Raw genomic sequence first — 14052 nt, 5'->3', positions numbered from 1 at the left:
TTCAGTTGGAGTCTTTTAAGATACCTTCCATGTCTCTCCTTACCATGCTTATGCTTTCCTTTACCTTCTTGAACATATAGTATCTAATTATAATAGCTGTTTGATGTCCTTTTCTACTCAATTCTATCATCTGTGTCATTTCTGCATCTGCCTCTGTGATTGATTTTTCTCTTCCTTATAGGTAATATTTTTCTGTTTAAGTTTTTTTAGGTGGGACTAGAGCAGCCTTTAGTCTAGAGCTAATTTTGCCCTGTTGCTGAGGCAGTATCCTTCCAACTACTCTGCCTGCCATGTATTGTAAGGTTTTTCCACTCTGGCTGGTGTGAGCACAAACTGTCCCTGGCCTGGTGAGCTCTGGGGATTGTTCTGCCTAGTCTTTTTTTTTTTTTTTTTTTTTTTTTTTTTGCCTGTTCTCTTTCCAGTCTTGGGTAGTTTCTTTATCCTCATAGACTGATCCACACTCAGAATCCTCTGTGCATCTCCGTGCAGCTCTCTCATGTGTGTAGCTCTTGCCTCACCAGTACTCTGCCCTAGAATTTCAGCCATCTTGGCCTCTCCAAATTCCTAACTTCGTCCCTTCAATTCAGGGAGTCCACCAGGCTCAGTTTAGGATTTCTCCTCCCTGCATTGTAGCCTAGAAACTATTGAGGCAGTAAGTTGGAGCAATCACAGGCCTTACTTCATTTGTTTCTGTTGTCTCAGGGGAAAAGTACTAGCTGTTACACATTGTCTGAAAACCATTGTTTCATATATTTTGTCTTTGTATGTTTTTAGTTGTTTAAGATAGAAGGACAAATCCAATTCTTATTATTCCATCTTGACCAGGATCCTTTTTTCCCCAAAAATCTATAAAAACATGTTTTTCTCATTGGGGAGGGTGGTTATTTAGGAAAGATTCTTAGTCTACATGACATTTGGCTTAGGTGTTCAGATACAACTTTCAAGTTACCTATATTATTATTCTTTTTTTTAAATCTTTGGGTTTTTTTCCCCAAGGTTCCAATATTGAAAAATCTGTAAAAGACCTCCAGCGCTGCACAGTGTCTCTTGCACGGTATCGAGTTGTAGTTAAAGAAGAGATGGATGCTTCCATTAAGAAAATGAAACAAGCCTTTGCTGAATTGGAGAGCTGGTAAGTTAAGCTGCATTTGATATCAGTAGCATAAAAACGATCATATATAAATATAAAGATGGTCAGCCATTCCCCAAGTTCTTCCATTCATGACTAACTACATAGTGGGAGACACTTATAAATCCTATGGTATATTTAGCTTTCTGCATTGTTCTGTTTCTCTTGGTCACAGTGTGAGAATAGTACAGATAACTCACAATGCTCTAGAAATGAGCCAGAGTTTAATATTGTTTGGAAAGGGACACATAATTATAGAGTAGATCATGTACTCTAAAGTCTCCTTTTAAACCAAGATCCTATAACAAATGACATGATGTTTTTGAACAAAATTATAAAGTAGAAAAAAATCTGTCTTTGCTTTCCTACCTTCCTCCATCCTTTTTAATGTATGCCACTCCAATAAAGTGCCTTTTTATTAATTATTATTATTTTTTGAGACAGGGTCTTGCTCTGTCTGTCACCCAGGCTGGAATGCTATGGCACAATCACATCTCACTGTAGCCTCAGCTTTCTGGGCTCCAGCAATCCTCTCATCTCAGCCTCCCAAGTAGCTGGTACTACAGGCATGTGCTACCACACCTGGCTCTTTTTTTAATTTTAAAATATTTTGTAGAGATGTGGTCTTACTGTATTGCCCAGGCCAATCTTCAACTCCTGGGCTCAAGTGATCTGCCTGCCTTGGCCTCCCAAAGTGCTGGGATTACAGGTGTGAGCCACTGCACCCGGCCTTCCTTTTATTAATTATTGATTTGTTTTTTATTTCATGTTTTTCAAACTGTGTTCTATAGAATACTCACCTTTTTTTAATTTTGTTTTTGAAGTAGAGTCTCAGTCTGTTGGCCAGGCTCTAGTGCAGTGGTATAGTCTCGGCTCACTGCAACCTCTGTCTCCCAGGTTCAAGTGATTCTCATGTGTCAGCCTCCCGAGTAGCTGGGATTACAGCTGTGCGCCACCATGCCCGGCTAAATTTTGTATTTTTAATAGAGATGGGGTTTTGTCACGTTGGCCAGGCTGGTCTCGAACTCCTGACCTCAGGTGATCCACTGGCTTTGGCCTCCCAAAGTGTTGGGATTATAAGCATGAGCCACCATGCCTGGCCTAGAATATTCATTTCTTAAAATATATTAATAAGTGTTTTCAAATGAAATAATGCCTCCAAAAAGTTAAATCATCTACTTAAATAAAATAAGTATTTACTTACATTAAATAAAACTTACTTTGGGGCTATATAACTCATCTAGTAGTCTACCCACGCCTTGTCCTGAACTCTAAGTTTCACTTTTCAGGTTTTATGGCTAGGAATTTAATGTCATGTCTTCTGTTTTTCTTTGTTTGAGACAGGGTCTGACTCTGTCACCCAGGCTGGAGTGCAGTGGCACAATCATGGCTCACTGCAACCTCCACCTCCTGGGCTCAAGCCATCCTCCCACCCTCACCCTCCCAAGTAGCTGGGACTACAAGCATGTACCATCACACTTGGCTAATTTTTGAATTTTTTGTAGAGATGGGGTTTCGCCATATTGCCCAGGCTGGTCTCCAATTCCTGGGCTCAAGCAATCCTCTCGTCTCAGCCTCCCAAAGTGCTGGGATTACAGCCATGAGCCACTGTGCCTGGCTGTCTTCTTTTTTGACACATATTTTTGCTCCTGCCAGATTACTCATTGTCTCAAAACTTAACATTCACATTTCCTCTTCCATCTACTAGTTAATGCCACTTTCCCAGCCTGATAATGCTCTTCTATTCCTCTGTATTTATCTAAATCCCACCATTTCTCCAAACTCTCCTTAAATTAAGGTCAAACTTCTGGAAATTCTTCTAGGTAACTGATTTTTCCCCTTTCTGAACTTCTAGGAGGAAGCACCATGCCCTTTGCACTGCATTCTTGTCATGTAAGATAATTGTTGGCTTGTTTAGAAAATAAAGAGCTGGGCCGGGCGCGGTGGCTCAAGCCTGTAATCCCAGCACTTTGGGAGGCCGAGACGGGCGGATCACGAGGTCAGGAGATCGAGACCATCCTGGCTAACACGGTGAAACCCCGTCTCTACTAAAAAATACAAAAAAAAACTAGCCGGGCGAGGTGGTGGGCGCCTGTAGTCCCAGCTACTCGGGAGGCTGAGGCAGGAGAATGGCGGGAACCCGGGAGGCGGAGCTTGCAGTGAGCTGAGATCCGGCCACTGCACTCCAGCCTGGGCGACAGAGCGAGACTCCGTCTCAAAAAAAAAAAAAGAAAATAAAGAGCTGGCTGGGCATGGTGGCTCACACCTGAATCCCAGCACTTTAGGAGGCCAAGGCAGGCGGATCACAAGGTCAGGAGTTCAAGACCAACCTGGCCAACATGGTGAAACCCTATCTCTACTAAACATTCAAAAATTAGCCAGGCGTGGTGGCATGCACCTGTAATCCCAGCTACTCAGGAGGCTGAAGCAGGAGAATCACTTGAACCCAGGAGGTGGAGGTTGCAGTGAGCTGAGATCGCACCATTGCACTCCAGCCTGGGCGATATGGCGAGACTATCTCAAAAAGAAAAGAAGAAAGAAAGAGCTGAGTGTAGTAGGTCATCACAACTTTGCTTTGATAAGCCTCTGGTCTCCACGATTGTTCAGCTTACTGATTCCTTAGTCACAGGATCTGATTCCATTCAGAACAAGCTTGAACCAGGAAACACAGTTCCAGGAGAGAGATTTGTGAGTTCCTGCTGACTTGGAACCCAGCCAGGAGGAGCCTCCTTCAATAAATGACAAATGAAATGGTTTCCTACCTGGGAACTGTGTATTTAGGATTGATTAGCTGACGTAACAACCGGGTCAATTTAACTTGAGGAAAGACATTACCTGCCCTTTCCTGCTAGTATAAAGCCCTTTGCTCTGGTTGATTGAGTTTATAAACCACCTTATTTCAATGTTCCTTGTAGCCACTACTTCAAGACATAATTGGCAAGTGACTAACTCCATTTGGCACCAAAGCAGAGCTTGGAGTTAGTGTCACTTAGAAAGCCATTTCTGTGTTGGTTATAGCATAAAAGAAAAGCAAAGAGTTCTAACAGATTTGCAGCAGTAAAAGTACATTACCCCTGACAGGGCACTAGGGAAATTATACAGATAACTCCTCTCACTTTGATGCTGAATAAAAACTGATACACCTATAGAAAGGTAAACTCAGAAGCTTTCTAATGTATAAAACTTAAAATTTCTTCTTATTGGTGACTTAGCAAGAATCATCTCTAGACCCAAGTTTACTTTTCTTGTTAATTAATAATATTTGTCTGCTTTTCATTGTTGGAGCTGTTAGTTGACTTAAGTTTAAGGATCTTAAGGAGGTAAGATATGGAGTGGAACATGAAGCTAGAATGTATAAACTCCTTTGGAAGATTGTTATATAATGTGTTGATGAAAAATGCCAACAGGATACACACTCAGCTTTTCTTTTAAATAAAAAGTTTCAGTTTGGCCGGGCGCGGTGGCTCAAGCCTGTAATCCCAGCACTTAGGGAGGCCGAGACGGGCGGATCACGAGGTCAGGAGATCGAGACCATCCTGGCTAACACGGTGAAACACCGTCTCTACTAAAAAAATACAAAAAACTAGCTGGGCGTGGTGGCGGGCGCCTGTAGTCCCAGCTACTCGGAAGGCTGAGGCAGGAGAATGGTGTGAACCCGGGAGGCAGGGCTTGCAATGAGTGGAGATCGCACCACTGCACTCCAGCCTGGGCAACAGAGCGATACTCCGTCTCAAAAAAAAAAAAAAAAAAAGAAGTTTCAATTTTATGAAAGTCAAAAGATATTTTTTAAAAGGAGAACTAGGTAAGAGAAAAAGATTGTCAAGAAATTTGAGATTATACATCACATAAAGTCATATAGGTTTATGGTTAAGATTTTGAAATTGTTCCTGATTCCTCATTGATCTTAGAAAAGTTATGTCCTTTTATTGGCGTTTCTTTTCTTTCTTTCTTTTCTTTTCTTTTTTTTTTTTTTTTTTTAAGACAGCGTCTCTGGCGCCTATACTGGAGTATAGTAGCACCATCACGTCTCACTACAGCCTCGACCTCCCCAGGCTCAAGGGATCCTCCCACCTCAGCCTCTTGAGTAGCTGGACTACAAGGCGGGTACAAACATGCCCAGCTAATTTTTGTATCTTCTGTAGAGATGGAGTTTTGCCACATTGCCCAGGCTGGTTTTGAGCTCCTGGGCTCAAGCATCCTCCTGCTTCAGCCTCCCAAAGTGCTGGGATTACAGGTGTGAGCCACCTTGCCCAGCCTAGAGCTTTTTTTTTTTTTTTTTTTTTTTTAATGTTAAGCTTAGTCTTACCAAAGGCTTTTAAGTCCTTACATTTAAAGGCCACATATAGATGCTGAAAACTTAGGAATCATTTTATGAACCAAACTACCTCCAAAATGTTATCTCCAAAAATATCTAAAATGCTTAGAAATAAAGGAATGTGCTAATGCAGTATGTATTATCAAAGATGTACATAGCACTGTAGTTCTAAATCATTCTTTGGTTTTTGAAGCTTAGTACATTGATGTCTTGTTTCTGCTAGTGCTTGATGCCATGGTTCTTGATTTTTTTAATTTAAAATTTAACTCTAACCATCTGTGAAAATAATTACAGGTTGAGTATCCCTTATCTGAAATGCTTAGGACCAGAAATGTTTTAGGTTATTTTTATTTTTTTCAGATTTTGGAATGTCTGTAGAAACTAGTTGAGCATCCCTAATTTAAAAATTCAAAATCCAAACTGCTCCAGTGAGTATTTTCTTATAGTGTCATGTCGGTGCTCAAAAAAGTACAGATTTTGAAGCATTTTGGATTTTTGGATTAGAAATGCTCAACCTGTAATAACATATGAAGAATATTTTACTGAACATGTTCAGTTATATTATTGGATTTTTTTAATCCTGATTTCTTTTTCCACAAAGTGGGTATTGTTAATTCTGTTTTACTGAAAATAAATGTATGTCTTAGGTTAAGCAATTTGCCTAACATAAGTTTCAGATCCAATATTTGAATGTATATATTCAGACTCATTAACCTATGATTTTCATTTCATACCTCATTGATGGCTCACTTCTCCCACTAAAACTTGGCAAGGCTAGAGACTGTTGGTACATATCATATTACAGACAGTCCCCTACTTATGATGGTTCAACTTAACAGTTTTCTGACTTTATGATGGTATAAAAGTGATACACATTCAGTAGAAAGCGTACTTTATATACCCATACAACCATTTTGTTTTTCACTTTCAGTGTAGTGTTTAATAAATTACATCAGATATTCAACACTTCATTATAAAATAGGTGTTGTGTTAGACGACTTTGCCCAACTGCAGGCTAATATAAATGTTCTGAGCATGTTTGAGGGAGGCTAGGCTAAGCTTTGATGTTAAATAGGTTCAGTATATTAAATGCATTATCAACTGAAGATATTTTCAATTTGCACATGCCTGTAATCCCAGCACTTTAGGAGGCTGTATTCGTCTGTTCTCATGCTGCTAATAAAGACACACTCGATACTGGGTAATTTATCAAGGAAAGAGGTTTAATTGACTCACAGTTACAGCTGGCTGGGAAGGCCTCACAATCTTGGCTGAAGGCAGAGGAAGAGCAAAGTCACGTCTTACATGGCGGCAGCCAAGAGAGCTTGTGCAGGGGAACTCTCGTTTATAAAACCATCAGATCTTTTGAGACTTACTACCACAAGAACAGAATAGGAGAAACCACCCCTGTAATTCAGTTATCTTCACTTGGCCCCACCCTTGACATTTGGGGATTATTACAATTGAAGGTGAGATTTGGGTGGGGACACAGCCAAACCATATCAGAGGCCAAGGCAGGAGGATTACTTGAATCCAGGAGTTCAAGACCAGCCTCGGCAACATAATGAGATCCTGTCTCTACATAAAGTAACAAAATTAGCTGGGCACAATGACATGTGCCCATAGTCCAGCTACTCAAGAGGATCGCTTGAGCCCAGGAAGTGGAGGCTGCAGTGGGCCATGATCATGCCACTGTACTCCCACCCTGGGTGACAGAGCAAGACCCTGTCTCTTAAAAAAAAAAAATTTTCAATTTACAGTGGGTTTATTGGGACATAACCCCATTGTAAGCCGAGGAGCATCTGTATTATTTCCTCTTCAGCTTAAAGGCTGTGTAACAGAGAAACCCCAATGTAGGAGAATATAGGGACTAAGGAACTTAGTCATTATGAAACAGGTTAGAATGAGAAGGACCAGGATTTAGGCTGAGCCTATGAAAGTATTTTTTAAGTTCAGTAAAGTCAAACTATATGAATACTCCATCTGAATATCCAATATTCTTTTGATTTTGTGATTCAGAAGGTCCAAATCACTATTATTCCTAAGTCACAACTTGTAGTGCCTTGTGATTCTAGTTATTCTTCAGGTCAGATCATAGTAGTGGGAAAGGTTTTAAGATTGAAGGTGCGGTTAATTAGAAAATATTTCTTGGGGGAAATGAATCATTATCAAGCCATATAAAAAGTATTTACACTGGCAGAAAGGTTGGGGTGGAACACTGCATTTCGGAGATACGAGCAGAGACATAGAAGGGACACATAGGGACCACATGCAGTCTAGCTGTTGCTATGGGGCAATAGTGAAATTAGCAAGGGATGAAGTCAGAGGCTGAGGTATAATGAGAGCATTTGATGGAAGGATCTGAATTTTGTTTTTCCTTTTTTTAAAGATTTCATTATTCCCTATTATTTTTACTGTATTGCCCATAGTTATAATTGTTTTATTAAAGATAAGTAAAACTGAAAATTCTACCACCTTAACACATAAATAATTTTTATTTTCTGCATTCCCTTGTGTTCTTTATGTATATTCATACATTTTCTTGAATAGTTGTAATCGTAGTGAGAGTGTAATTTCAATGTGTACTTTTCACTTAAAATTAGTTTGATTCACTTCATGACTTACACTGTGTTAGTGTATGTACATGTTTATTTAATAATTTCTGTACAATGAATCTGGAAGGTATAATGATTTACCGGTTAATACAAGTGCATTTTACTAAAGAGATGTTCTGCCGAAACTGAGAAATAAAGATGAATACAGGAATTAACATAATAATTGCCGCCGCTATTTACTGAACTCACTTACTGAGCTTTTATTGTATGTCAGAAGCTTTTATGTACAGTGCTTCTAATCTGCATAACATTATCAGTTGTGGTATTACGCTCATGTTATAAGTGAGAAAGATGGGCACAAAAATATTTTACCCAAAGATACTTTTCTACTACACCATTCTTTTGTTTTCTGTGTCTTTTTTTTTTTTTTTTTTTTTTTTTTTTTTTTGAGACGGAGTCTCGCTCTGTCGCCCAGGCTGGAGTGCAGTGGCCGGATCTCAGCTCACTGCAAGCTCCGCCTCCCGGGTTTACGCCATTCTCCTGCCTCAGCCTCCCGAGTAGCTGGGACTACAGGCGCCCGCCACCTCGCCCGGCTAGTTTTTTGTATTTTTTTTAGTAGAGACTGGGTTTCACTGTGTTAGCCAGGATGGTCTCGATCTCCTGACCTCGTGATCCGCCCGTCTCGGCCTCCCAAAGTGCTGGGATTACAGGCTTGAGCCACCGCGCCTGGCCTGTTTTCTGTGTCTTAACAGGTATTCCTGTTTGCTTTATTCTGCAGTGTTTACCTTCCTACTCCACACGTTTTCACCTTTTTCTGGTTTCTGGAACTTTTAGACATTGGTGTCATAATTCCAGTTTCTTTCCTTTTTTTTTTTTTTTTTTTTTGGGAGACTGAGTCTCATTCTGTCTCCCAGGCCGGAATGTAGTGGTCCAGTGTCTGTTCACTGCTACCTCTGCCTCCTGGGATCAAGCGATTCTCCTGCCGCAGCCTCCCAAGTAGCTGGGATTACAGGCATGTGCCACTACACCTGGCTAATTTTTGTATTTTTAGTAGAGACAGGGTTTCACCATGTTGGCCAGGCTGGTCTCGAACTCCTGACCTCAGGTGATTCGCCTGCCTGGCCTCTCAAAGTACTGGGATTACAGACATGAGCCACCGTGCCCAGCCAAAATCACAGTTTCAAATGAGGATCTGGTCAGCCACTCACTAAGGGGGCTTAACACTCGAGCCATTTTTATCTCGTTTTGTTTTAATTTTTATGTTTTTGGAGAGACAAGATCCCACTGTGTTACCCAATCTGGTCTCAACCTCCTGGGCTCAAGTGATCCTCCCACCTCGACCTCCCCAAGTGCTGGGATAGCAGGCATGAGCCACTGTGCCTAGCCCTGGCTCAGCCATTTTTTTTTTTTTTTAAACCAACTGAAAACTTGAGGCCGGGCACGGTGGCTCACACCTGTAATCTCAGCACTTTGGGAGGCCAAGGCTGGTGGATCACCTAAGGTCAGGAGTTTGAGACCAGCCTGACCAGCAAGGTGAAACCCCGTCTCTACTAAAAATACAAAAATTAGCTGGGTGTGGTGGCATGCGCCTGTAGTCCCAGCTACTTAGGAGGCTGAGATAGGAGAATTGCTTGAACCCGGGACACAGAGGTTGCAGTGAGCCGAGATCACGCCACTGCACTCTGGCCTGGGTGACAGAGTGAGACTTTATCTAAAAATTAAAAACAACAACAACAACAACTTGAACAACATACTCCTTAGCAATACAGATTGTTACTGGTTCTTTTTCCTTACACAGATTGTAAAATATCATCGAGTCACATGAGCTCCTGGATTAGCTTATAACTAAGGTGCTTTTGACCATTGGAAAAGAACAGAAAGAAAGATTATTCCATTGAAAGCTTGTCATATGAGAACTGTGGCTTATGTTCACATTCTAACTTTTTTTTTTTTTTTTTTTTTTTTGAGACAGAGTCTTGCTCTGTCACCGAGGTTGGAGTGCAGTGGCATGATCTCAGCTCACTGCAACCCCTGCCTCCTGGGTTCAAGTGATTTTCCTGCCTCAGTCTCCCAAGCAGCTGAGATTACAGGCATGTGCCACATTTTTGTACTTTTAATAAAGAGACGGTTTCATCATATTGGCCAGGCTCTTCTCGAACTCCCAGCCTCAAGTGATCTGCCAGCCTCAGCCTCCCAAAGTGCTGTGATTATAGATGTGAGCCACCGCTCCTGGCCTCTTGGGGAGGCTGAGGTGGGTGGATTGCTTGAGGTCAGGAGTTCGAGACCAGCCTGGGCAACATGATGAAACCTGTCTCTACTAAAAATACAAAAATTAGCCAGGCATGAGTGGTGCACACTTGTAATCCCAGCTTCTCGGGAGACTGAGGCACCAGAATCGCTTGAACCCTGGAGGTGGAGGTTGCAGTGAGCTGAGATCACATCACTGCACTCCAGCCTGGGAGACAGAGCGAGACTCAAAAAAACAAAAAACAAAAAAGAAAGGAAGGAAAAATAAATACTACTGGCAATTCTCTTTTTTGGTTATTTTATATGGAAAGAGGAAAACGTCTTCAAAGAAAAAAAGGTGTCTGCATTGGCTTTGCTTGAATTTTTGCTTGGTTGGTTAGTAGAATTAGAATGAACAGGTTTTAAGGCCATGCATAGTGACTTATACCTATAATCTCAGCACTTTGGGAGGCCAAGGCGAGAGAATCACTTGAAATCAGGAGTTCAAGACCAGCCTGGACAACATAGTAAGACCCCTATCTCTACAATTTTTTTTTTTTTTTAATTAGCCAGGTGTGGTAGCACACACCTTTAATCCCAGCTACTCGGGCTGAGCACGAGGATTGCTTGAGCCCAGGAGGTCAAGGATGCAGTGAGCTATGATTACGCCACTGCATTCCAACCTGAGTGACAGAGCAAGACCCTGTCTTAAAAAAAAAAAAAAAAAAAAAAAAGTCCAGGTACAGCGGCTCACGCCTGTAATCCTAGCACTTTGGGAGGCTGATGTGGATGGATCACTTGAGGTCAGGAGTTCGAGACCAGCCTGGGCAACCCATCTCTACAAAAAATACAAAAATTAGCTGGGCATGGTAGCTCGTGCCTGTAGTCCCAACTACTTAGAGGGCTAAGGCGGGAGGATTGCTTCAGCAAGGAGGCGGAGGTTGGCAGTGAGTCTTGATGGTGCCACTGTACTCCAGTCTGGGCGACAGTGAGACCCTGTCTCAAAAAAAAAAAAAAAAAATTCTAGATTTTGAGCAAATAAAATTGAGTACAAATGTTTTCTGACAATATTATTGAATGGTTTCGAGTAATATCCCTTGAAATAATTGACCTGTGGAATTGTCAGAGTTGCGTTTCCACTTTAATATTGTTTTTCCAATGCAACAGTCATAAACAAATAATGATCAGTTTTTTGGTACTAGTGAATTATTGAAGGCAAGAGCTAGAATCTCTAACTGCATGTTAGGTATCTGTATATTAATTAGAAGACTTGCTTCAAATGATGCACACAATATGTGTTAGCGATGTGAATGGTGATACTTCAGTAACAACTATTCTGAGCAACTAAATTATGCAAAAACTTTAGAATAAATTGACTGGGTGCTGTGGCTCATGCCTGTAATCCCAGGCCGGCAGATCACTTGAAGCCAGGAGTTTGAGACCAACCTGGCAACATGCCAAAACCCCATGTCTACTAAAAATATAAAAATTAGCTGGGCATAGTGCCATGTGCCCATAGTCCCAGCTACTCAGGAGGCTGAGGCAGGAGAATTGCTTGAACCCAGGAAGCGGAGGTTGCCATGAGCCGAGATCATGCCATTGCACTCCAGAGCGAGACTCCATCTCAAAACAAAAAACAAAAAAAAACAAAACAAAAAACCCCCACAGCTTTAGAATAAGTCGAGCAAATGTGAACATGGTAAGGAAGTCCCAAAAAAGGAAGGAAGGAAATATAGAACATTTAGTTACCAGTCTTTTTCTTTACTAGCAGGGAGCAGTCATCCAAATCTGTCTTTCATAATTGAAGAAAGGATATGGAAATTCTCAACACTGAATAAGGTCCAGGCTTAATAAAAACTAGTATTTTTCCAAATAGGGTCCCAGCAATATTTAGCTGAATTTCATTTGCAATTTTAGAATCCAGTCTACCAGATGCTTGGTGCTTATTATGGCATATTTCCATTCAAGAAAGCCTTGAGAGAGGCTTAGTACCCTGAGGTATTGGAGTGAGCAAGGTAATAGAGAGTCTGAATGAGCCTTTCATCACTCTCTGGGAGGACTCATTGCTTGCCGTTCTGGCATCTAAAAACCATTACCTCACACCACAGGTACTTTTGAACCTCTTGGCCACAGATACATACTGGGACCATTGTTTAGCTCAGAAACAGATGGAAAACTTTAGCTTAAGTTTCTGTGTTAAAAGTTGTGTTACAATAGATTAATTGTTTTTAATTGTAAAAAATGCCTATGTTGTTATCCTTATACCTAACCTACTTTTCACTTTGAACTCTTCCCACCTTCTCCATTTACTTTGTGATGCCAACATTTCACTAACTTTTCATTATGAGAACTTTCAGATATATAGAAAAGTTGAAAGGATGGTACAATGGCAGTGTATTTGCTGTGTGTGTATATAATATTTTGGTGGAACCACTTGGAAGTTGCAGATGTAGATGATATGTCACCCCTAAATGCTTTAGCATAAATAACCTAAAACTAGGTCATTCTTCTATACAACCATAATCCCATTATATAATTTACTTTTTTGATGTGCTTTTAATAAGAAATTTACTATTAAATTTTGACATTTATTCATTTTTGTATTTTAAAGGTGTGAATTTTTTTTTTTTTTTTTTTTTTTTTTTTTTGAGACGGAGTCTCGCTCTGCCGCCCAGGCTGGAGTGCAGTGGCGTGATCTCGGCTCACTGCAAGCTCCACCTCCCGGGCTCACGCCATTCTCCTGCCTCAGCCTCCCGAGCAGCTGGGACTACAGGCGCCCGCCACCGCGCCCGGCTAATTTTTTTTTTTTTTTTTTGTATTTTTAGTAGAGACGGGGTTTCACCGTGGTCTCGATCTCCTGACCTTGTGATCCGCCCGCCTCGGCCTCCCAAAGTGCTGGGATTACAGGCGTGAGCCACCCCGCCCGGCCAAGGTGTGAAAATTTTAATGTAAAATTATAAACGCTGAACATCCTTTTCTCTGAGAAACATATCAGCATCAGTTAACTAGTAGATTCTTTTGTTTAACGCTGGGCTGACATCACAGTACCTTTCACTAGGTGTTATCAATAGATGGCAGCATGACAAAAAGAAACAAGTTCTTACTGCTTTTCATTGTTTTTTGGCAATATATGTGTTTTAAGCTAATATATGTGTTTTAATTTTAATTTTTGTGGGTACGTGGTAGATGGATATATTATAAGCTAGTATTTTTTTTAATGGAGAGGTTATATGGTTGTCCATGCACTGTCCTATGAATTTCTTGTGATCACCACTGAGTTAATCAAAAAACAAAGTTTATTTAAATGAACACCAGTAATTCTCACAGGGAAAAAAAAAATGCCGTCACAACGTACTAGCACAAATTGCCATAAAAAAGTCTGTAGGATGCAGAGCTTGCTAAAAGTGTCATCTGACATTCTACTTCTCATAATAAAGATTGTAAGCTACAAAAGGCTTACTTGTTTGCTGTAGTCTTTTAATAAGTATTTTACAAGCTTTGTCAGAGACAAAGGATTTGTCATCTGATGGACACAGTGTCTGCATCTTAAGGTGATTTGGCAACAGAAGAGAGGTAATGTCAAACTGTAGGCCTGGCAGCTCCTGTCTCAGTTGTGCTTTTGTTTTGTCTTTTAGGTATTCCAATGCTGCTAGAGTTCTTGGAGCAAAATATTGCCAAGGTTTGGGAAATGCTTTCTTAGCAAAGTATTGCTACCCCACATTAATTGTATCTTCTCTCCAGTTTGATGCTTTTGGATTAATATGCCAACCAAATTTGTTTAGTTACAAGTCTGTTTATTAACATCATGCATAACGATTATCAAACCT

At 40.8% G+C, this 14052-nt stretch overlaps 1 protein-coding gene across 3 annotated transcripts in view; it reads left to right on the top strand.

Annotated features, from left to right (window-relative positions):
- Window positions 1–14052, top strand: part of LOC105492875 (spermatogenesis associated serine rich 2) — a 168443-nt gene that overhangs the window by 141344 nt on the left and 13047 nt on the right. For all 3 annotated transcript variants that reach the window (XM_011760202.3, XM_011760204.3, XM_071071778.1), the window contains one exon: window positions 997–1132. In XM_011760202.3, the coding sequence (XP_011758504.1) occupies window positions 997–1132 (136 nt within the window). The remainder of the gene's footprint in view (window positions 1–996; window positions 1133–14052) is intronic.

This window comes from Macaca nemestrina, chromosome 10 (genome assembly GCF_043159975.1).
Source record: "Macaca nemestrina isolate mMacNem1 chromosome 10, mMacNem.hap1, whole genome shotgun sequence".
Classification (NCBI taxonomy): Eukaryota; Metazoa; Chordata; class Mammalia; order Primates; family Cercopithecidae; genus Macaca; species Macaca nemestrina.
This window is presented reverse-complemented; position numbering and strand designations above follow the sequence as displayed.